Here is a 25,007-nt window from a genome sequence, read left to right as displayed (position 1 = left end):
ATAATTTTTTTACTTCACAGCTCTTTAACAAGTTTTCATCTTTTGCTTACACTCTTACACCGAGCTATATCTATCAAAAGAATTTGTAATATTAGTGCTTAATAATTTTTTCTTTTACAGCTCTTTCGGCAGTTTTCAAGTTTGCTTACACTCCTAGACATACCTCCAATATGCCATTTTATGACATCTCTCGGTGATGTTCTAAGGGTTAGATCATCATAATCCGGCACCTTTCCACTATGCTCTAGTCAAGACAAATAGAGAATTGGTCAAATATTCGAAAAAATCTAGGCCCTTCTTCCCATATTGACGGGGCTTCAAAAAAAAACTTTTAATACACGTTGAAGCTTGTGTCACCGAGCTATATCTATTAAAAGAATTTCACACAAAAAGAGGTTCTTTGTGTCAGAAAATGAATGGGAACATTAAAATAAGAAACATAGAATAGAGAGATTTTTCTACAGAGATATATCAAAATATAATAGAAAAGACCTCAAAGAAAAAGGTGTATAAGGCAAGAAGTAACAATGAATATTGTGATGAATACGAACTAAGAGAAGAGAAAAATTTTCCCTTCAAGAGATAACATAAGGGATTATAAACATCGTCGTTCTGGAAGAGTTTCTATATGTTATTTTGTGACAAATCTCATTATTGATATGCTTGATAAGTTTTACACCATAATCTTACAACAAATTTGTTTTGAATATTAATTTTGTCTTACACCTTCGATAAACCTAGGGTAAGGATACAAGCAGGGATTCGTCTACAAGAATAGCTCGAGATCTTTAACATATAATTGAAGACACGGCCGCTAGGGGATTTGAGGCATTAGTTTGGATATAGTAGGCGCTTTTTATAGATTTCTTGTCACTAGGAGCATTTCTCAAACCCTTTGTCGAAAAAGTAAAATAGATAAATTGAAAGACAAGTAGGATTTTGTATTTTTCTACCAAAGTTGTTTCTTCTGTGTTTAAAAAAAATTGAAACAGATATATACATAAAAAACTAATTTTGAAAAAAGCAAAGATCATTATACAAAAACATTAAAAAGAAAAAATCATCATAGTAAAATGTTAAAAACTTACATTTGTAATACAAAAAAAAACTAAAGAGTAATAATTCGTTATAGTAGAATGTTAAAAACTTAAATTTATAATACGAAAAACATTAAAAAGTAAAAATTCATTATAGTAAAATGTTAAAAAACTTAAATTTCTTTAAAAAAATGAAATAATTATTTCTTTCAAAAGGCCATAGTTACAATAAATCTAAAGTGACAATAAATCTATAAAAAAAAGCGCCAATTATGTCCACACTACCGCCTCGAATCCTCTAGTGACCGTGTTTCTCTAGTATATGTTGAGGATCCTGAGCTATTCATGTCGAGAAATCCCTGCTTTTATCCTTACCCTAGGTTCATCGAAGGTGTAAGACAAAATTAATATTTAAGAACAAATTTATTGTAAGACTATTGTAAATGCAAAACTTATTAAGCATATCAATAATGAGATTTCCCATAAAATGATATATAGGAGCTCTTCCGGAACGATTTTGGATGTTTAAAATCCCTTCTATAGAATAATCCCTTTGTTCTCTCTTGAAGGGACACTTTTTCTTTTCTCTTAGATCATATTCATCACAAGATTCACTTTTAAATCTTGCCTTATACACATTTTTCTTTAAGGTTTCATCACTGTTTTTTTTTCTAGTATATCCCTTGTTCATTTTGATGTTCCTGTTCCTTTGCTGACATAACGAACCTTTTTATTGACCCTATTGTGCTCTGTATTAATTTCTCTTCATATCAACCAAGATTCTTCTCCTCATTTCTTCCAGATTCTTATCGTCTGTTCTAGAGTCCACGATATCGAAATCTGTTATATTAGCCTCACAAGAATTGTTGAAATCATGATAATGCCCTTTACAAATAGAACAGTCGCAATAAAAATATATTTCTAACTCAATCCATGTTAACGCAGAGCAGACTTTTTTCAAACTGAATCGAAATTTGTCTGGGGTAACATAAGAAATCCCCCAGGAAAAGCATAACATATCGACATTAGCGCTAGGAATCTTCTAGCGGTGGGATTACGAACTAAAATTCCTAGTAGGGATACCTACACTAGCCTTATGAAACCCTAGCGACACTAGCTTCTAAATCTTTTAAAAGTTCTTTTAAGCCCCGTCAATATGGGAAGAAGGCCATAGATGTTTCGAATATTTGATCAATTGTCTATTTGTCTTGACTACAGCATAGTCGGAAGGTGCCAGATTGTGCTGATCTAACCCTTAGAACATCATAGAGAGATGTCGTAAAATGACATATTGGAGCTCAGTGTAGGAGTGTAAACAAACCTTAATACTGCTTCAAGAGCTGAAAAAAAAAATGCTGGACATTAATATTGCAAATTGTTTTGATAGATATAGCTCGGTGTAGGAGTTTAAGAAGTGACGAAAACTGGTTAAAGAGCTGAAATGGAATTACATAGGGTTTTGACAGATATAGCTCGGTGCAGGAGTGTAAGCAGAGGTGAAAACCGGTTAAAGATTGTAAAAGAACTTGTTCTAAAATGATATTATAAAGCCTTTTGAAAGTATTGCTTGGTGTTGGGATACGTATTAAGTCAAAAAGAAAGGTTGTGAGTGAAAAAGATGTGTACTTCAACTTGGAATAAAAATGGGTTAGTAGGAATATTACTAACAGAACTTTTTCTGAAATTATATTATATAGCTTTTTGAAAGGTATTGCTTGGATTGGGATGTGCATAAACCCGAGAAAATAAAAAAATGAAAAGAATCTTAAAATACAGAAAAAAAATCGGTTAAGACCTTCAAAACATAAAGCAAAAAGGCTTAATTCAAAGAAAGTCGAACTTAATAGCCTTATCAAACTGAGTGACAGCGAAGAGCTCTCGAAAAAAACCACGTGAAATACCCTACGTGGGATATGCATAAGTGAAGGAAAATAATTAAAAAATAAAACAAATCTTAAAATACAGTAAAAAATGATTAAACCCTCAAAATATAAAGCAAATGGGCCTAATTCAAAGAAAGCTGAACTTAAAAGTCTTCTGAAAATGAGTGACACCGAAGGGCTCTTGAAAAAACCCTCTCTATAGCCATGTGGGTAGTTTGGTGTTATAGGAGTGCAGGCAAGTGTGAAAAGTATGGTTTAAGAGCGAAATAAAGAAAAAAAACTCGCTGAACTTAATAAACTCAAATATATAAAGCACAAAAAGCTTATATAAAGAAAAAAGAACTTGCTCTGAAGTAATAAAATAAATATTGTGTAAATAGTTAGATTCCGAAGTGTGTTTTGAAATACGGTAGATCTATGGTTCCGAATATCTTAGTATTAAATCTGACCATGTTTACCATCTATGATGTCATACACCGTAAGCTTGCGGAATATCCACCTGGTGGGGTGTCCGCCAGGATGTACCGAACCCGGGCCCCTATTTCTATAGCCTTAATGCCGAGTTTGCTCTTAGTAAGAAATGACCCCCAGATGCGTACGAAAATGTAAAACAAGATTTTCAAATTCGAGAAAGTGTTCGGGTTCTAATGCGAAATTAAAAAAAAGGGCGAGAATACAGAAAAAAAAGAATATATTTTCTAGTATTTCTTGATATATTTGTGTGTCAGAAAACAAACTTTGGAGAATCGTTAATTTGACGCCTCCCACCCTTGTTAAACTTATTTGGAAATTAATGGTAATATCAGGGGTTGAAAAAAGTCATTAATATTCTTTTCAGGAAAAATATGATGAGAAAACTACTCTATACCACGAAATGTAAAAAGTTCCCTTCAAATAGGATGAAAAGTCATACGCTCTTTAAACTGGGAAAATAACAATAATATTTAAAAAAAACTTGAAGTGTGGGAAAATAATCATTTAAAAAGAATTTTAAAAGAAATTACCTTGTTTCCAAGCACTGTTTGGTTTCAAAGTATATCTTAAAACACTTGTGTATCAGAAGTCAATAATATTCTTTTGAAGAAAAATACGATGAGAAAACTACCCATACCGTGAAAGGTAAGAAGTCCCCTGAAATGGGATGAAAACTCATGCCCCATAGTCTCCTCCGTCCATGTAACGCCCCAAAACTCGAGAAAATCCTACTCCAAGTGTATTAGCCCCCTCCACCAATGTAACGCTTGGCCGGAAAAGCCTCATTATCGCTTTGCCACTCTGTCTGTGAAGTTTAATTTTCGTGTACTGGCCTAATTAAACCAAGAAAATAGTAAAAAAAATATAGATATATGAAACGACTCTTTAAATACAGAAAATAATCCATTAAAACCCTCAAACCCTAGTAAGCCCTTAGTGAAAATGGCCTCTAGATGTGTATGAAAATGTAAACAAGGTTTTCAAATCCGAGGAACTGTTATGGTCCTAACACGTAATTCAAATAGACTGTCTCTGACTGAATTGGGTGCATGGGAACTGGACTTTAGTAGCCTACCTGTTCTTATATTTTGTGTGTATTGATTTAGTATGTATTGATTCTGTTGTTTGCGACTTATAAATTAAAAGTGAATGATGTTCTTAAAGTTTGCCCCCCCCCCCCCGTGAATAATGGTAAGTCCTTTATTTTGGAAAATAATGGTGTTACAATGGGTTAAAAAAAGATATTTTGGCATCCTATGTTGTTTGTGGGTGGTGTGTCTCCCAGGTAGAAATTGCCTGTCTAGCGGGTAGAGCTTGGGGCTTAAAACTAGATTAAAGGATTGCCTCTCAGGAACACATAAGATAAGATAAGGGTTTATTCCAAAAACAACACAACGCAAAAAACAAATGACCTTCCATAAGCTAACGCTTGTTCGGAAGTATTTACCCTCTTAAAATTAACACTTATAATAACATAATAAAGAGAAAGAAGAGAAAAAACGAGAAAAAGAGGAAAGAAAGAAAAAAAAAAGAAAAAATGAAAATCCTACTCTCACTCGGCTCCTGGTCGCAATAACAAAAATCAATACTTCACATACTCCAAAACTTCCCGCCGCCATCCCATAAATAATAAATAAAAAAAACAAAAAAAAATAAAAATATATAGGAAAAACGGGAAAAACGGGTTCCGGGCAAACCTGAGAGTGACTCAACTATACCACCCTTTAAACAAATTCATACAAATTCATACCTATGGAGACAATATAAGGAGACAATTGACAAATACAAATAAGACAAATAAGGAGTATTGTCTATGGAGACAATACCTATGGAGACAATATATATAGGAACATATATTTACGTACAAGACAAAGAGTGTGAGAAATATACTACAATTTATGGTGAGAAAAGTTCCATACAATCTTTTGACAAAGCCCCTATCCCTTGTCGTAGACATAGTCTACACAATGTTCTGAGGACTAGTCTACAGGACTTGGCGTATAAACCCTTGGCTACGACCGCTTAAAAATATAATCACACTTTCCGGGTAGGACTTGGGGACAGGAAAGAAGGAATTGGAGCTGCTGGATAAGTTTTGGGGCCAGGAACATAGGAATTGAAGCTGCTGGATAGGTTTGGGGCCCAGGAGAAAGAAATAGCAGGTGCTCCATAGGAAATCCCCCAGGAAATGAGCTAGTAAAAAAGGAATGACAGGCTCTGAATAAGAAATCCCCCAGGGATTGATACTGCTTGTTCTACTTATACCAGAAATATTCCCGGAAATCATAAGGGAGCAGACAAAAATTTAACATTTTTGATGCGCTTTTTAAAGTTTCTTTTTTCCCCCCCCCCCCGAAACAATACCCCTCTGAAAAAATACCCCACCTCCAAAAATAAAAATCTGTTTACTGTCCTGGGGATTATACATAAATTTCTACCTCAACCCTCCCCTCTTCTCTCCTTTAGATCTAATTCTTTATTTATCTTATCGCTCAATGATAGCTGAGATTTGTTGGCATTAAATGCACCTTTTGAGGTATCTCCCTCCCTCCCTAACTGCAAAGGAATCAGAGAGCCCCATTGTAGAAGTTTAAGTGTCACCTTAATCACCTTAATCCATTTGAGAGCTTTAAGGTCCTCCGGACCTGTAGTGCTCTTGAGTTGACGGCTCCCAATTGAACCTCTACTGCCTCTTCTCCCACTCCTTGTCAAGGTGGCATTTGAAAGACTGGATGGAGGGAGCGCTGACAGTTGAGTCCTTCAATTGAGTCCAAAGGTTTATGACTCTTCTTGAGAAGTACATTTGACGGGTTCTCGATCGGGAGCTTAACTTTGGCAGCTTCTTGGAGTGTCTTCTTGTGTAATGATGGCTGGTGCTATGACTGCTGCTAACGATGGTAGAGTTTTCTTTTCGAAGTTTGTTAGTAAGCATCATATCGCTACGCCTGTGCCTGTAGACGAGGGTAGATAGCTTAAGGTGCTTGAGGTGGTTCTCATATGAAGTTGATTTTAGGCTTTTCATGCTATTTGTTGCTTGCCTTTGAACCTTTTTGATGAGCCTTACATCTTAACAATAAGAAGAACCTGCAAGGCACATGCCAAAATCGAGATGGGGTCTGACGAGAGCTTTATATAATTTTATGAATATTGTTGCCTTTCGGCTACTGATGGTCCGTTTTAATAGGCCAAGGCTGGAATTTGCACGGGAAACAACATGCTGAACGTGGCTGTGGAGCTTCAACTTGTCGATGATTGTCAAAGATGACACCAAGGTCCCTTTCTTCTTCTCTATTCTCTAGATGCTCTCTTGTTTTTGTGATGGGATTGTAAATTGAGTAGGTAGCCATTGGGTTACTAGGTCCAAGGTGCAAAATACAGCATTTGATTGTATTGAATTGAAGGAGCCAGTCTTTAGTCCAATCCTGTAGCCTGTCTATGTCACGTTGGATGGTCTCTGGATTTGAAATGCCGAACAGTTTGGCATCATCAGCGAACAAATGCACACTATTATCTACATGATCGAAAATGTTGTTGATGTACATCAAGAAAAGGGTTGGGCCTAGTACAGTTCCCTGTGGTACCCCGCTCATTACCATGGCCTCATGGGAGTAGATTGGCTGGCCACCCATCTCGAATATGCGGACTTTCTGCTTGCAATTGGTGAGGAAATTCATTAGCCAGTCTATCACAGCTTACTTGATGCTAGAGGCAGATAATTTGGAGCATAATTGAATTTGCGGTACTTGTTCAAAAGCCTTGGTAAAGTCTAGAAGCAGTAGGTTGACTGGATTTCCTTGGTCAACCATATTTGTAATTTCTTTGTATGATTCCAATATGTTCGTTTTGATTGGTTTTCTTGAGTGGAATCCATGCTGCTTGGGCGACAAGATCTTGTTTGTGGTTAAATGTTCGAGAATTGAATAATTGACAATGTGTTCAAGTATCTTAACAACAGCTGAAGTTAGGCTAATAGGTTGATATCTCTCAGATTTGGTGCGATCACCTTTTTGAATACCGGCGTTAACATAGGATATTTTTCGAAAAGGAGTGTTCTGCAAGGGAATGGTCTGAGGGAATTTTCAATGGGGAGAAAACTTTTGGGAATAATTTCCTTTCAGCGGGGATGTATTTTCCACAGGGGTTATTTTGCGAGGGGGGGGGGTATTTTACACGGGGGGGTATTTTCCATGGGGTATTTTCTAGGGGGCATTTGTCGCGATAGGGTATTTTACGTGGGGGGGGGGTGTTTTCCGGAGGGGTGTTTTCCAGGGGGTATTTTCCACAGGGGGGGGGGGTAATTTCTGGGGGTGGTATTTTCCGAGGGGTATTCACCGGAGAAATATTTTCTGGGCGGTAAACGCCTAGAACCGTAATATTAAAACCAAGCAAGAGTGCAGCAGCAGCTACAACCTAGTAAAGCGTGAACTACTGCTCGTAGTAGCTTACGTATAAAAAAAAAAATGGTTCTTCTAAAGAGATTCTCTAGTGACAAACATTTTCCGTGTAACCCTAATGCGAAAATAGGGGTTTTCGTTTAAATTCGACAGAAAAGTAATTTATGATTACGATAACAAATTTGGAGAATTTCTTAGAAAAAGTCCGACAATTCCTCAGAAATTAGCCTATTTTAATTGCCAATGTCGATCTTAACTGGAGGTTCACAGTCCACTAACTAGAATAACAAGGAGAATCACCCTTTTGCAATGATTTCAAGCCGTGCATACAAATACGCATTCTTCTATACCTATTTTGAATGGAATCCTGAAACATGTCCCGACTTTAGAGTTGACCGGTGAAACTACTCACCTTGAAAATCATGCTGATACGATTGGATTTAGAATGAACTCGATCTTTCCAATCATATATTCGATACGATAAGTAAGAGTAACCTCGGAGTGTGAGAACAGTTGGAACTAAAACAAAAAAAATATAAAGTTTAAATGTTAGGTAATAAAAAATTAGACGAAAAACAGGTGAATTTAAAAAGAGGGAACCACAAAATTAAAAAATTAAAGAAAAACAAAAAATTCTGTAAGAAAGACACAAGGACACTACATAAACAAGGCTGTATAGGCGTGTTTCCACTATTCCACTTGCGACTCATAATTGTTGGTAGCGACTGTTTGTAAGGCACCAAAAATAAAAATAATGATTACCGTAAATTTCTCTTAAAATTAACGGAAACAGGTTACCTGAGATAATTTCCAGAAATAAAAACATAGACATGAAAGAGGTAAAATTTTCTAAGCAGCACATAAAGGGTCAAAGCGTTTAAAAATGAAAGAGCACCATAAAACACAAAAGCAATACATTTACCAAACAAATATATTTACGAGTTTTATTTGTATGCTAAAAATTTCTAAAGCTGGCTCTGAAAATTCATTGGCAACTCTGAATTATAGGAATCCTCTTCGTCAGGAATTTTTACGGATCGAAGTTACTAACAATTTCTGTTGATCCGTGAACGAATAGCTCAAGGTCAGGATTTTGCTGAATGGCAGAGACACGCCTTATATAACAAACGAGTTTCATAAATGTAAAGAAATTTTTATTCTAGGTCCAATTTTTTCACAAGAAAGCTGAATCAAATTTCGATGAAAATTAAAGATTTAGAACAGATCTCCTTTTGAAAATATTACGATCCGGATGGCTGTAATGTAATATTACGATATAAGATGGCTCTTCTCATCTTAGGTACTTGAGTAATAATTGTGATGTTAAATTAGAGAGAAGCTTAATTCTTCGTTAAAATAATTGAAAAGTAAAAACAAAGGGTATTTTATGTTCATCTTGAAATCAATAATTACCATCACGGTCACAGTTTTCTCCTTCATAATTAGTTCCAAAACAGTCACATTCTGTCCTATCGTACAAGTTAATACACCGTCCACCGTTCCTACAAGCATTTCCTTCACTTAAGCATCTGTCTATACAACCTTCTTTGATATCCCTGAAAACTGCGGCGGTGAATGGTGTTACATAACTTAGCTCCGATTCTGAGGGTCCTCCACGTAGTCGAATATTTCGAAGACATCCCACAAAATGCTCAAACAGATAACTGGATTCCATGCCGTCTTGAACTGTATCCATACCTATATTTAAAACGAAAACTGATGTCAACTTTCCAATTATTTGTATGTTAACGCAGACTTATAAAATAAATCACATGAAATAGTAGAAAATTTAAAAAGAATAGAAAGAATTCATTCGAGCCCTTTTAATTGCAGATAACATACCCCCATGTATATAGATTTGTTTAAAAAATATCCTCCAGAAAAGTGGCCTTGTGCTAGCTCAGAAATATGTAAAGATACGACGATACACATTCAAAAATTGATTTGCTGCCAAAATTATGTCTTGAGAATGTGTTCCCAGTTCTACATCCATTACTTGTCCTACTCCAACCATTGGTTTGCAGCATTTCTTGGCCTGATTTTTGCTAGTCTAACAATGTATTGTCATAGCTACTGGTATAGTCATGATGTAGCTATCATGACTACAAGCATTTATAAAAAGTAACTTTTTACTGTCTTTATTAATTTCTGTTTTCATGTACTTAAGTAATGTATCTACTTCCCGAAATACATCTAACATATAGTTGTTATTCGGTGGTGCTACTCGAATTCACTCTTTTTGATTGACAGACTTAATGGTGACAACCTTATCATAGTGCCCCTGAGAGTGGTAAGCGCACATAGGTGCCCACTACTGCTAATTTCAATCCCATCCAAACACTGGTCGTCCTGCCCAGTGTCTAACCATGAGGCACGGTATTTTGTGTAGTATACTGCCAAAGTTTGAATGATTAAAGTTGTAATGGGGGTCAAAATCATCACGAACGGGGGGGGGGGGGTCTCAATGCTCTTGAACATATAAAGTGCCGACCGTCACGTGAGATAGGGTCCCCGAGAAGCAATAAAAGCTGGCAGAGAGAAGTTTTTGGGTTAGCACTGGTTCTCAGGTCGATTGCAACTGATAGCTGGCAAGTAGTAAGCAACGCTCCCTTCTCCTTCCAGGAACTAGTATTGCCAAACCAAACCTATCTAAAGCTGAAGGTTGGGACTCCTAGTTTTCTTTTTCTTTTTTTTTGTGCAGCAGCTAATATCCTATAATATAACCAGGTCTACAAATTAAAGTTTAATAATTAGCTTTACAAATTAAGGCTGATTTTTGACATTTTCTATATTCATGTCTGAGTATAAAAAATATTACCTGGTAGCTTAGTGCCTTATTCCAGCAAACATGCATATTATCAAGCTTCAATCGTATGAGCTGGGATAAATTTATTTGAGCCAAAAACACTACTGTTGTGACGAGGAAGAACTTAGATAGAAATATCTCAAAAGTGCCGATTTTGGTTTTTAAAATTATTAACATACTACCTACGGCCTGTTTATCGCTATTTAGCTTTTTTACCCCCTTTATGCAGTTAGATTAGGTTGCATGCTTTAACCTATTGTCTTTTTAAGATTCTAGATTAAAACCCCAATATTCTCCAAAAAGTGCAAATAAACGGGCTAAAACCTGTGAAAACCCAACTTTCCCCATTTGAAAAAGATTTTGGTTACATTACAACTCTCTCCTGATGCCCAAGGTCACAGGATATTTAAAATATTTGTACATACCTCCAATAAACATCACAGAATCCACATCTTCTGTGACCGAATAAAACGGAGTCACGCGAAGACTCTGAAGCAGAGTAGATGCAGTAGCATCATCCACGGTCACTTTTAAAACACCTGAGGCTGGATCAATCATTATTAATGTTTTGTGCCAAACATCAGTATTCAGAGCTAAAAATAAAGCTCACAAATTAAAATATTCCCTTTGGTTAGTATTACAAAAACAATTCTCAAGTACAGCTGGCAATATTCATATAATTGTAAAGACATGTTTTCAATCGCCGTTTCCAAGACATATCGGCCAAGCAACGTCAAATTTTACTAGAATGTACTCCACTGAAGCGGCTTAGCCTTACTCTGTCCCATATATTTCGCAGAAGATAAATGGCCTTCTTTCGTGATAGGTAAAAAGTGTTACATTAAAAAAGAAGCCAGTTTTAATATATTTACTGTCTTAACTAAAGGCAAATAACATACTATCCTGAAGTAGCCGTTTGAGTGGATAGAAGAGCCGCTATTAGCCTATCTGTATCAATTTCTCGGTAAAGTTGAAGTCGGTGCTTCGGTATCTGGGTTGGGACTCTATGAGCTAATGTAAATAACATGATAATACATTCAATGGATACCGACGGGTCAACTCTTGTAAAAAGTTTTTAGCTATGGAAAGATTAGTCAATAAAAATGAAACATTTATGTTTTCTAAAAAATGTCTATGGATATTCTAACCCAGAAAAATATCAGGAAGGAGCCTCTTAGAGGCCCCACCCATTGGAATAGTTACATCAATCAGGAGGGTGGTGGGGTTTCGAAAATTTCCCCTGTGTTTAAAAATGCTTTTCTTTTTATCTTCTTTTAGCAGAAAAAAAAATTGTAAAAGCTCCCATCCTAGATTTAAAAATTACTTTATTTTCATTCCTCATCAAAAACATTTGAAAAATTTCTTTTCTCCTCCCCTCCTCACATTCTTTTGAATTGGTGCCGATACTCAGAACCAAATTGATAAATTTTCAAAATGAAAATCCTAGGATTCCATAAATAGGAAGCTGCTATCCCGACTTCAGACGCCTCTGGGTTCCAAAATTAGGAAACTATAGCCGCGGTTTTAGATCCCAAATAGCAAGGACTAGGGTGCAGAAGAGCCCTATTTTAATGAGAATCAAGATTTCTGTTGGTCTCAACTTATAATTCTTTGTATTTTCTCTTTTTTTAGGCTCATTTTCCTCATTCATAGTGAGCTCTTCTTACATAAGTAGGCCTAAAGGTCTGCTCATTCAAGACTTTTATAGTTCTTTTTTTCCTTGTAAAACCTTAATTTTTCAATTTAATTTCTCTCCATTTCTAATTGACGTAATTTTCTTATGTAGAAACAGTTGTGACATTTGTAATGATTCTTGAAAGTCCAGCAGTAGTCTTAGTACAATGGTAATCTAAACACTCAACGACATCCCCCTGAACTCCATCAATTTCATTGTTATTTCGTCTGCTTTGAGACCTAGCCTTTTTATCTCCATCTCTAGCAATACCCTTTATGTTGCGACAAAAAAAATCCTTTCAAATCGCCATGTAAACATGATCGACTCTCCCACTATCACGTGCACCACGTCATCTCCTTGACTCCTCCTCAACCTTCTGTATTACATAGAAAATTTCGTCTGGTTTCACATTATTAGTAATATTTAGTTGTATGGGTCCTAAGTTAGGATGTGAGTAATAATGTGAGTAATAATTGTGTATGTATGTATTTATGTATTTTTTTCTCGGAAACGGCTCTATATTTTTTCGGGAACTGGTTTGTGACGTGATCTCTCCAGTCAATGTTCAGAATCCTCCGAAGGCAGTTGTTTTCGAAGGCAAGAATGCGTCTCTCTTGTTCCTGATTTAAATTCCAGCCTTCGCTGCTACAGAAAAATGCAGAAAGGACATTGTTATTAAATGGCCTCATTTTTAATTTCGTAGAATACTTTTCCGATCGCCCTACTGGTTTTAGTCGGTTAAGAGCTCCACTGGCTTGCCCAATCCTCAGCTGCACTTCCCGCTGGCTTGACCCTGAATTTTCCACTATGTTGCCGAGGTACCTGAAATCAACAAGCTGCTCAATAGTTGAATCTCCACACTTTATGTCCAGAGGAGACTCAGTTGTTGCCATGCTCTTTGTCTTTTCTGTGTTAATCTTAAGGCCAAGTCGACCAGCATTTTCACGGATGGTATTGAGGAGATCCTGGAGTTTGGTCTTGTTACTTTCCATCAGGGCAATATCGTAAACAAAATACAGGTCGGCTAGATTTGGCTTCTCCAATTTGGATGCCAATCCCTGTACAATCACGGAGTATGTACACGACGGCAAGGACGAAGAGTAACGGAGAAATAGCAATGCCCTGTATTACACCAAACATGATACGGAAATATCTAGCATTCCCTTCTTGGGTACGAGCACAGCATTCTGTTTTTTCATATAACGCAATAACTAGGGCCACTATTTTGTCAGAAACTCAATAGTATCGGATGATTTTCCATAACGAATCTCAGTCGATGGAGTAAAAGGCTTTCTCGAAGTCCACAAAAATCAGTTATTTTTTTTTCGTGCGATTCATTGCACTCCTCAATCATCATCCGTGGTGCATAGATGAGATTCGTGTAAGAACGAGATGGTGGAAAACCGTGCTATTCGTCCAGTAGGTGTTTATCGATGACTGTTTGGATGGACAGAAGAATGATCTGTCAGAAGAATTTACCCGGAATAAATAGGGGACTGATGCCCCTCCAGTTGTCTCAATTTGTCGCGTCTCCTTTCGTGAAAAGTTTGATGGGTGTACTTTCTGTCTAATCATCAGGTACCTTTTCAGACTTCCAGATACTACCAAAAAGTGTAAGCCACACTTCCATACAGGTATTCAGTGATGTTTTATCATCTCGACTGTTATTCTGTCAGTTCTAGCTGCTTTGCCATTCTTCAACTTGCGGGATGCATGTCGAACTTCTGTATCACAAAGTTCTTTGGTGCTGATTTGAAGGTTCAAAAACGGGATTGGAGGGATATCTGGCGGATACAGGGGGAGGGGTCTGTTCAGAATCTTCTCGAAATGCAAGGCTCATACTACGGAAGTTTCTGATGGGTCTGAGACAATTTTGCTATTTGCATCTTTAACTGGTCCGTTTACGTTTCCCCAGGTTTTTGTTGGTAGTCTTCTATACGGCTCTGAAGTCACCACGCTTCGCCGCTTCCTTCGCTATGGCAGCTTTTCTATCCAAAAGTTGCGTTTGTCCCCCTTGACCTCTTTTTGACTTTTTTATCAAGGTCTGTGTATATTTGGTTCTTCAGAACTGTGTTGCTGTTTTTACCTCCTTTAAGAAGCTGCTGCTTTAGGTTACGGCGCTCAGTAATCATGTTCCAGGTTCTATCTGATAGCCACTGGCTTTCAATAGCCATTGATAGAATTTACGCCCAATGAAGTCTATAAGTGGCATTTTCCTTGTATTTCCTTTTATTTTTGTTTTCAGATTCAATCACCTTCTCCAGTGACACGTTTTTTTGTGTGTGTGTATTTTTCAATTATATTAATTGACTTCTTTAGAAATGTTTGTATTCTATTAATATTAGCACTGAAGGAGACTTGGCAGAGATTCTTGCCGAAATATTTTCTTTTTCTTTGGACATTTCCATTTCAGTAGCTGGAAAATTTAGCTTGCTAGGTTTGTTTGCTTCTTTTCTGTAATTTTTCGTTTTTATCGTTTATGATTAAATTATAGGGGACATGTCACTCTTTACCCATTCTATAACCGAAGGCAAACTACGTGATCCATTACACACAAGAAGCTAAACACTAGTACCTATAGAAGTATCATTTTAAAAACAATAATTTTTTCTATACAGCTTGTACAGACGTAAAATTGACAGCACCAAACATTTGGCGGTAATATATAGCTCTTATGCACAACTTGTAAACTTAGAATTACGGCTTTAGAAGACAATAGATAATCCAACTAACTACTATTTTTTTTCAAACTACTTACCTTTATTTGAAATTGTAGGTCCGCATGCCTTTCGTAAGAGGGCTAAGTTTGCAGCTTCTAAAATGGGAAAGCTTTCCTAAAATGTGGCGAAAATTTTGCGGTAGATGTATCTTATTTACTATCTACTCTAGGTTAGACGTAAAAAAATTAATAAGTACCTTTGCCAACCAGAACAGTAGTTTCTTCAGCTCCAAATACATGAATTACTTTGAGCTCACCCCCTTCCAAAGTTACATACAACTCGTATTTTACATCTTCATTCGGTCGATTTGCAAGTGTATGGAATAAAAAAAGCCCTTTGGGGTCTGAAGTCCTAAACTCGAACGAAAAGTCTCTTGTATCCCTAAAAGCATTTCAATTATAGAAGCAATACCTTGAATTAAAAAATACGGAAGCACTTGTTTAATTACATTCGATAATTCTAATCTATTGAAACTAAGGACTTTTTTGGAAAGGATTCATTTTCAGTAATGGTTACTAATTATAACTATGAACTTAGTAGGATTAATAATTCCAATTATATTAAAGCTACTAATAATAAATAGAAGCTGCTAGTGGATCTTTCATATCGGAAATTAGTGATTTTGATATAAATATCTATAGATCTTGATCAATAAATGTTAAAAAAAAAAAAAAAATTGAAACAGAGCTTAAACATTACTTCTAAAAGTACCAACCCTGCTGTACTGGTTAAAAATAACATTTTAAAGAGAAATTGGACTTTTTGGAGCAATTATTTTTTTAAGTGATGTGTAAAACTTTCATACTAAATTCGAATTACTTTAGGTTTTCAGCCATTTAGAGTCTCGACTATTAACACACAGAGTACAAACTATATACGTTGATATTCAAAACTCTGTTATTGAGTCATAATCTCCGTATAGATGGCTAAAAGCTCCATATAGATAAACCCAAGAGTCTACTCCAGAAGACAGTAGCAATTTAAAACGCATACTCCTCTCTTGGCTCTTACATCATGTTTGCATAATTTAATGTTGGGGATCTCCCACCAGCTACTCAATGTCATAAGACTAACGATACATATGGATAGATTTGAGCTAGTTTAAAATCCATTTTACAAACACTGATTTTGGTGGATATATTGTTATTTCATACTTTCTTTTTTCTTTACAATTTATTATTTCCTTATTTTTTTTTTACAGACAACGACAACCACATTTTGATAGCAATAGGATACAAAGGATTCAGTTTCTACAAGTTATAAAAGTTCCAAATTTTGAACTATTTAAATTCATAAGAATTTTCAATAATGTTCTGATGTAAATGAATTTGAGCTTTATTGCAATTCTATCAAGTTAAAAAACGATCAAATTTCAAAATTTGAAATCAACTGAAAAACGATAGGTATTTCAAAATCATAATTAAGGACTGACTAAAACTTCCATTCTTCAAATATTTTAGAGTCAGGGTTGTCGATATACTTAGTCGTTTATAAACACAGTTTATATAATATACCAGTAAGTTTACCGCAGATGATTTCTGGCTCTTCATTTTCGGTGCGAACAAAAAGCTCCTCACATTATTTCTGCACTTATTGTCCACTTATTGGTTGAGCCGGCCAAGTGGTTTTGTCAGTACTTGTTCCGTAGGTGAATATTCTTTGTCTACCCGTGAAAAGATCTAATGCCGCTTATGATTATATCTGCAAAAACGTTCTCTGGAGCACTCACACCTCGGTCCAGGTTTTTATAATGGGTGAGATAGGGAAAGATCATACTGGATAATTATATCAACTATGTTTATAAAGTACAAGTGATTAGATTAAACCCAACTGAGCCAGAAAAAAATATCTGTGAAAGCAAGAGTGAAATCGGTACGTGTTATTCAACTACAATAAGAACTTTTCTGTTTCTTTTTCTGTGTCTTCGTTAAGAAGATTTTGTGGAAAATTGATCATCTTAGTATGACGTGGTATTTGAGGGCATGAATAATTTCAATCTAAGCTCTTCAGAAAGTTCCAGATGTTGTCCCTAAGCAATCTTACAAAGCTTGGAAAATATATTAAAATATTTTAAGTAAATTATGCTATTTAAGTAAAGTAAGCTAGTCAGTCTCATGCTTTTTCAACTTACCTTAACTGAAACGACTTTAAAATTTCTGAATTCAACTGTATAAGAGGACTTCCCTTAGAAAATGTAAATGACGACTGTCCCGTAGAATTCAAAAGTTTCAGGTTTTCTTCTCCGTTAGAGAACGTCGTCGGTACATCAGCTAATATTTCTGCGTTGTTTGAAGAAACGTCTGAAATAATAGAAGAGAAACTAAGGCAACCTGTGGTATGTTTCTTTTTCGTTGTCAACAATTCTTGAAGATGCAAGGAAAAGCTATCATTGAATAGCACAAACTTGCTTTAAAAAATTCGCAGAGCTATTAATTTGCATAAAATTTAAAAGCATAACCACAGATATCACTGAAGATCCCGAATACCATATAAAGGCTCAAAAAGTTGGATTGTGTTCGTTTTCCTTTCATAAAAAATTGGGGTCACGTCCAGAATTTTGTTCGGGGGAGGGGGGATTTTTTCGGAGGGGGGATACAAAATAAATTGGAAAACGCATCAGAAAATGGTTTATATGCATTTTTGTTAGGTTTTTACCAGTCGAACAGAAATTTCGGGGGGGGGGGATTGCTACCCCCCCCTCTTAGACACGGCATTGCACAAAATCAACGAAAAAACTCCTCGAAGACACTTCTTTTTTCGAAACACTAATTTTCATTAGTAGTTGCAAGCAGTAGATTACGGGCTCAGCACTAAAGCACGTCTTGAAATCTGAGTTAATGGCAACAGCTCTCAGCTGGATCACAGAAACAAACGTACGAAATAACTCATGGTTCAATATTCATTAGTTTATTGGTTAAACTAATAAATAGTACCCACAAGGCATCAGTTTTGGTGTTAAGAGTTCCAATCAATTGTTCAGCAATCCTGCTCGGAAAGAAGTTAAAATTAACCTTTTCCGTAAAATTAGAATCTAAAGTTAACTACACTAGTTGAAGTTATCTGAGGCAAAATTCTCACACGTAATATGTACGTTTTTTTAATATCTTCAAAATCAAAATGTGAACTGTCAAAAGGGGCAAATAATTTAACCCTCTCTCAAAACTAAAAGAAATCAGTAATGCCATTCGCTTAGGCTTTCGCAGGGATAGAGCTCTGGAAATATCAAGACAAACTGCGAAAACATTAGGTTTAAACAACAGTTGTCAAGAGATTCAAAGGTACATGGGGCTTCCTTAGTTAAAGACAAGCAACGAAATATCATAAGAAACAGCGTAATTTATTTTCCTGAAACTATTTCTTCCGTTATAATGAACTACTTACCTGAGAAATCTAGAATTCTCACTCAAAGGGTATAGAGGGGTAGTAACCCTACTCTTATATGTGATACTATTTGTTCATTTTAAGTTTAACTTTAGCTTTCCTTCATTTTAGGTTTTATATATTCATCCATGGCAGTATCTGCTATCTTTATGTTAGGCGTTATTATTCGTTTCAGATTCTGTCCGATTTAGGTTTCATTTATTCATCCATAGTAATTCAGGTTCCTTTCGAGTTTGAATTAAGACATAGGTTTGCTTCAGCTCGTTTTATTTTTAATATGGTGCTTTGCTTTTTTTTTAAAAACTTTTTTGGGAAACTTTTCTTAAAGAACAAACTCCGTGGAACATTTAATGAGAAAGCTTGACTTTAGCAGATTTAACTCAGTTTACGATTGCATAATAGATATTATCAGTCCTTTCAGAACACGTTGTCCTGCTATAGTTCTCCCCGTTATGGGTGGATTTGCTAAAAACGCTAAATAACATGAAATATTGCCATCTTAAGGCTACCTTTGTTGATTGACAAACACAAGTAATAACGAAAAACTAAAATCAATAAATTTTAAACAGTTTTTTCCTTGTTTATGTTTCAAGGTTGATATAATAACTACTTAGAATTATTTCTTTACATGTGTTTGAGCGTGCCCAAGATTGTGTCCATTTTTTGGAGCTGGCATCTGGCAACAGAGAAACAAGAGGTTGGGTTTAAAATTTAGTCGAAAATATTTGCGAACGTTTGTGTAATTTTAATAAGGGAATTCGAAAAGAGCATTATTTATGTGTATTTTTATTTTACTTTTCTTTTTATTAGCTACTATACTTACTCTGCTATTCTACCAATTCAGTACTAAAACCGGTAATTAAACGACAGTATTGTTTTCTAAAAGAGTTTTACCCCCTTATTTCGTGCAGTCTTCGAAATATATATTATAATTTGTGTCTAGTTCGTAGCAAAAATTAAATTTATGGATGAATCAAACTGAAAGTTAATCCACTCAGACCATCAACTGGGAAACCAAATGAAGCATCATCTTAACCTGCTTCAACAAAGGAAGGGCCACCAACACATAAGTGCGTTTCTGGTGACGTTGTTTCTTAACCTTAATTAAAAAAAAAACTTCCTGAAAAAATCTGTTTTTCAAAGAAAATTAAAGGTCGTTCTAAACTTAAGCTTAGCAGATACAAATACATTCTAAAATCCAAACTCAACACGACCAGAAATTACTATTAAATAATAAATGAAACCCAAAACGAAACAAATTAAATAAACAATCATAGCAAAAACATGCAGCAAGTAATAATATAAATGAATAAATAGATCTTAAAGCGAGTAAATGCTTAGATTGAATATGAAAATCAAGCTTAAGACGAAAAAAATATTTTCCTATTGTAGTACAAATGAAACTTAAAACGAACAGAAATTAAATAAACAATCAATGCAAACAAACATACAATAGATATTAATGTAAATTAGCAAATCAATCTTAAAACGAGTGAAACTTAATTTGAATATGCAAATTAAGGTTGAAACAATCAAAAAGCACCGCAAACAAGAGCTTGGGCATAAAACCCTCAACTCACTATAGAAGTCAAAAAGCCACGACGTCACTAGCGCTTTACTGAGAACCAATTTTATGACAAATATTTTTTTTTGTACTTATCTCTAAAAATAAACACTAAAATTAAAGTAACAATTTTAACTGATGAGCTTTCAGCAATTAATATCAATATACATCAAATGTTCAGTTAAATTTATTAGCTCTTTTTAAAGTTTTTAAAGACGAATATAGTTTCCATACAAACAAGTGATTGGATACTGCCTCCTTTCCTAACTGTAAATAAAAACCAAAAGCCTACTGCGTCATTGGCGCTTAACTGAAAACGGATTATATTACAAATACTTTATTTTCCAGTTCTTACCGCATTGAAAATAAAAATACAATTACATCGAAATAAATTATTGAACTGATGGATCTTTCAACAATTATTATCATTATACATCAAATATTCAATTTGATGTTGTTTAAACTTTCCAAGAATGTTCAAGACGCATATAGTTTTCAGTAAAGCGCCAATGACGCAGTAGGTTTTAGACTTTTACAGTGAGAGAAGGAGGTCATACCCAAACTCTTGTTTGTGGTGATTTTTGATTGTTTCAAGCTTAATTTGCATATTCAAATTAAGTTTCACTCGTTTTAAGATTATTTTATTAATTTACATTAATATCTATTGTATGTTTGTTTGCATTGATTGTTTATTTAATTTCTGTTCGTTTTAAGTTTCGTTAATACTTCAACAGCAAAATATTTTTTTTTCGTTTTAAGCTTGATTTTCATATTCAATCTAAGCATTACTCGCTTTAAGATCTATTTATTCATTTATATCATTACTTGTTGTATGTTTTTTTGCTATGATTGTTTATTTAATTTCTGTTCGTTTTGGGTTTCATTTATTCTTTAATATTAATTTCTGGTCGTTTTGAGTTTGAATTTTAAAAAGGTATTTGTATCTGCTTAGCTTAAGCTTAAAATGGCCTTTACTTTTCTTTGAAAAACTGATTTTTTTGGAAAGTTTTTTTAGTTAATTTTTGTTCGTTTATGATTCCAAAAAATTTCAAGTTTTAAAAATTCCTTATTTCAAAATCAAACTTTAAAAAAAAATTCAAATATTCATCAAATTATCAAAACTGATATCAAAGTAACAATGTCAAAGTGAAAAATGGGTTTGTGTCAACATCGGAGTTTTTATTATCTGATGTTTGAACTATTTTTAACAAAATTGCTATCTCAAAATTTTTATCGGATGGGTTTGGGGAAAAAGGGCGTGGGGGGACTAGATTAAGCTTCGGTCTCTTTTGACTCTTAACTAGTTAACTAGAAATTTTTATTTTCGATCAAATGAGCCCTCTCTGAAGTTTATACGAGTATTCCTTCTAAAAAAAACCATATAAATCCCCAGAGTATAACTTACAACGCCTGTCCCTCGGCCCATGGAAGATTTGTCGACCCTGGAGTTTCAATATCTGATGGTTGAACTATTTTTAACAAAAAGGTCACCTGAAATTTTTATCGGATGGGTTTATCCATCTAATATACACAACAGCGTAGAGGCTAGGAGGTATTATTTTCCCTCTGAGCTTTTTCACCCTGAGAAAACGAACTATAACTTTTGTCTTTTATTCAAATGATCACTCTTTGACGTGAATACATGCTCGCTTGCCAAAAGACCCATATATGCCCCCAAATCACTAGTTAAAATGCCTGCCCCGGCCCTGGGGGGGGGGGTTGCGTCGACACAGGAGTTTTTCTTATCTGACCTTTAAACTATTTTTAACGAAATGACCATACGTAAAGGAGTTTTGTTATATGATCTTTGAACTATTTTAAAAAAAAAGGCTACCACAAATTTTTATCTGATGTATTTGGGGGAAAAGGGTGTGGGGGGCTAGTTGCCCTCTGATCACTTTTGACTCTTAAAAGGGCTGGATTTCAATATCCAATCAAATGAGCCCTCTCTGAATTTTTTATGATCATCCCTGTTATTTAAACGATGCATGCTCCTGAATATGGATTAGCCCGCCTATCTTCAAGCCCTGGGGGGTTGTGACGAAACCTCAGTTTTTGTTATCTGGCATATTATCGATTTTTAACTCAATACCTTCTTCCCAATTTTTATTGGATACGCTGAGGGAAAAGGTATGTGGGGGGCTCGTTGAACTTCAATATCATTTGACTCGGAAAAACTTAACTAGAATTTTCAATTTCCAATCAAATGAGCCCTCTCTGAGTTTTTTACGAGCATCCCTTCAATAAGAACCATATATTCCCAAAGGCCATAACTTACAACATCTGCCCTCGGGCCCTGGGGGCTGTATTGACCCCGGAGTTTTCGTTATATTGTCTTTGAACCATTAAAAAAAATATCACAACGTTCTTATCGAATGGGTTTGAGGAAAAAAGGGCATGGAGAAGGGGGGGGGCTAGGTGCCCTCCAATCTCTTTTGATTCTTAAAAAGTGAACTACAACTTTCAATTTCCAATCAAATGATACTTCTTTAAAGTTAATACGAGCATCCCTTCCATAAGACCCATATATGCTACCAGGGCATAACTTATAACGCCTGCCCTCGGGCCCTGGTGGGTTGTGTCAACACCGGAATTTTGTTATATGATCTTTGAGCAATTTTTAACAAAATAGCTATCTCAAAATTTGTATAGGATGCATTTGGGAAAAAAGGGTTTGGGAGGGGGAGCTGGTTACCCTCCAATATCTTTTGACGCTTAAAGGGTGAACTAGAACTTTCAATTTCCTATCAAATGAGTGCTCTCAGAAGTTTATACGACAATGTTGTCTATACAAAACCTTATATGCCCCCAGGACATAACTTACAACCCTTGCCCTGAGGGCTGCGGGGGATTTGTCATCCTCAAAAATCTAATTTCCAGAACTTAAAACTACGTTTAATAAATGGCTGTCTCAAAATTTTGATTGAATGTGTTTTGGGAAAAGGTGGGCGTGAGAGGGGGTTAGTTGCCCTCAAATCACTTTCGACTATTAAAAAGGGACTAGCCCTTTGAATTGTGGGGAGGGTTGTGGGGAGTTTCCTCCTCAAAAACATATTTTCTATCTGGAAATCAACTACGCTGAACAAAATGGCTATCTCAAAATTTTTATTGGATGTATTTGGGGGAATGATGGGCGGGGGGGACTAGTTGTCCTCCAATCACTTTCGACTATTAAAAGGGCACTATCCCTTTGAATTTCCAATCGAATGAGCCTTTTTTGAAGTTTCTACGACGCCGCCTTCTATAAAAACATTATATGCCCCCAGGGCATACCTTAAAACCCTTGCCCTGAGGGTTGTGGGGAAGTGTCCTCCTCAAAAATATATTTTCTATCTGGAAATCAACTACGGTGAACAAAATAGATATTTCAAAAGTTTGATTGGATGCGTTTGGGGAAATGATGGGTGTGGGGGGGGGGGGGTGCTAATTGCCCTCCAATCACTTTCGACTATTAAAAAGGACACTAACCCTTTGAATTTCCAATAGAATGAGCCTTTTTTGAAGTTTCTACGACAACGTCTTCTATAAAAACCTTATATGCCCCCAGGGCATAAATTATAACTCTTGCCCTGAGGGCTGTGGGGGAGTGTCCTCCAAGAAAATATATTTTATATATGGAAATCAACTACTCTGAACAAAATGGCTATCTCAAAATTTTTATTGGATGTATTTGGGGGAATGATGGGCGGGGAGGACTAGTTGTCCTCCAATCACTTTCGACTATTAAAAGGGCACTATCCCTTTGAATTTCCAATCGAATGAGCCTTTTTTGAAGTTTCTACGACGACGCCTTCTATAAAAATATTATATGCCCCCAGGGCATAACTTAAAACCCTTGCCCTGAAGGTTGTGGGGAAGTGTCCTCCTCAAAAATATATTTTCTATCTGGAAATCAACTACGGTGAACAAAATAGATATTTCAAAAGTTTGATTGGATGCGTTTGGGGAAATGATGGGTGTGGGGGGGGGGGTGCTAGTAGCCCTCCAATAACTTTCGACTATCAAAAAGTGTAGTGGCCCTTTGAATTTAAAATCTCATGAGCATTCTCTGAAAGTTATACGACAACTCTGTTTTTAAAAAACCTTAAATTTCTCCAGGACATAACATCGATATCCTTTCATGAGAGTGTTGGGGGAGTGTCCTACTCAGAAAATATTTTTTCTGTATGGAAATCAACTATTATGAACAAAATGGCTATCTAAAAGTTTTGATTTGAGGTGTTTGGGGGACAGATGGGCGTGGGAGGTACTAGTTTGCCTGCAATCACTTTCGACTATTAAAAAGGGCACTGGAACTCTCGTTTTCCAATCAAATGAGGCCCCTTTGAAGTTTTTACCACGACCTCTTCCATACGAAATGCCTCTAGGGAAAAAAATAAATAATATTAAAATATTGGAGCCGTATGGCCTTTTTTATAGGCAACGCTACAGCGTTGCCTCTGATTGTTGATCAACAGGCTGTTAAGCCTAGACTATGACATTGACTATCACGAGATAATCCGAGACTTATCGATACTATCAAAAAGTTCGATGCTGATGATGTTGGTCTGCCAGTCTTTGTTATCCGCCACTCTAGTGAAGTACCACCCATTCCTGTCGATGCTTTTGTGCACTGAGTTGCCCTGTAAACTCCGGTTTGTCTAAGTTACGCTCGTTGTCTGAGTGTGTGAGAACTCTCCTGCCTGAAACAATTTGACATCCTCCGTCATTAATGGAGGAGTATTCTGTCTCTTAAAAAACGTCCTACGCAGTTATTCTATAAAAAAAACACCTACTGACTTCAAAGATCCTATTGAGCGCAAAGAGACCCTTGATACCCAGGATGGTCATGATGGTATCGTAAGTGTAAGGTCTGAGCCTGTCAAGAAAAGATGGGTAGTTCATACCCGAGATAAAGCCTCAGCAGTCTCTCTCGCCACCGCTGCAACTAGTCAGCTTAATGTATCCACTCATGCCGTTAATCAAAAAGTGCTTTGTATTGTGAGTAACATACCTGCTGTTGTGCAAAAATCAGAGCTTATTAGTATGACTCCTGGTCTTGTTGATGCAACTAAAATTGGAAGTTCCAGATCC

The 25,007-nt window shown here is 35.8% G+C and overlaps 1 protein-coding gene across 6 annotated transcripts in view; it reads right to left on the bottom strand.

The window, feature by feature from the left end:
* The window catches only part of axo (axotactin), a 228,528-nt gene that overhangs the window by 130,837 nt on the left and 72,684 nt on the right, over nucleotides 1–25,007 (bottom strand). For 5 of the 6 annotated variants that reach the window (XM_089100414.1, XM_089100418.1, XM_089100419.1 and 2 more), the window contains exons 4-8: nucleotides 17,121–17,289; nucleotides 15,186–15,370; nucleotides 11,020–11,187; nucleotides 9,202–9,486; nucleotides 8,201–8,307 (exon numbers count right to left, since the gene is read on the bottom strand). In XM_089100414.1, the coding sequence (XP_088956540.1) occupies nucleotides 8,201–8,307; nucleotides 9,202–9,486; nucleotides 11,020–11,187; nucleotides 15,186–15,370; nucleotides 17,121–17,289 (914 nt within the window). The remainder of the gene's footprint in view (nucleotides 1–8,200; nucleotides 8,308–9,201; nucleotides 9,487–11,019; nucleotides 11,188–15,185; nucleotides 15,371–17,120; nucleotides 17,290–25,007) is intronic. The other variant, XM_089100415.1, reaches the window with a different exon arrangement.

This window comes from Artemia sp. Qi Xiang Cuo, chromosome 14 (assembly GCF_049724085.1).
Source record: "Artemia sp. Qi Xiang Cuo chromosome 14, ASM4972408v1, whole genome shotgun sequence".
NCBI classification, from domain to species: domain Eukaryota; kingdom Metazoa; phylum Arthropoda; class Branchiopoda; order Anostraca; family Artemiidae; genus Artemia; species Artemia sp. Qi Xiang Cuo.
The sequence above is the reverse complement of the archived record's forward strand: the minus strand, read 5'-3'. Positions and strand labels throughout refer to the sequence as shown.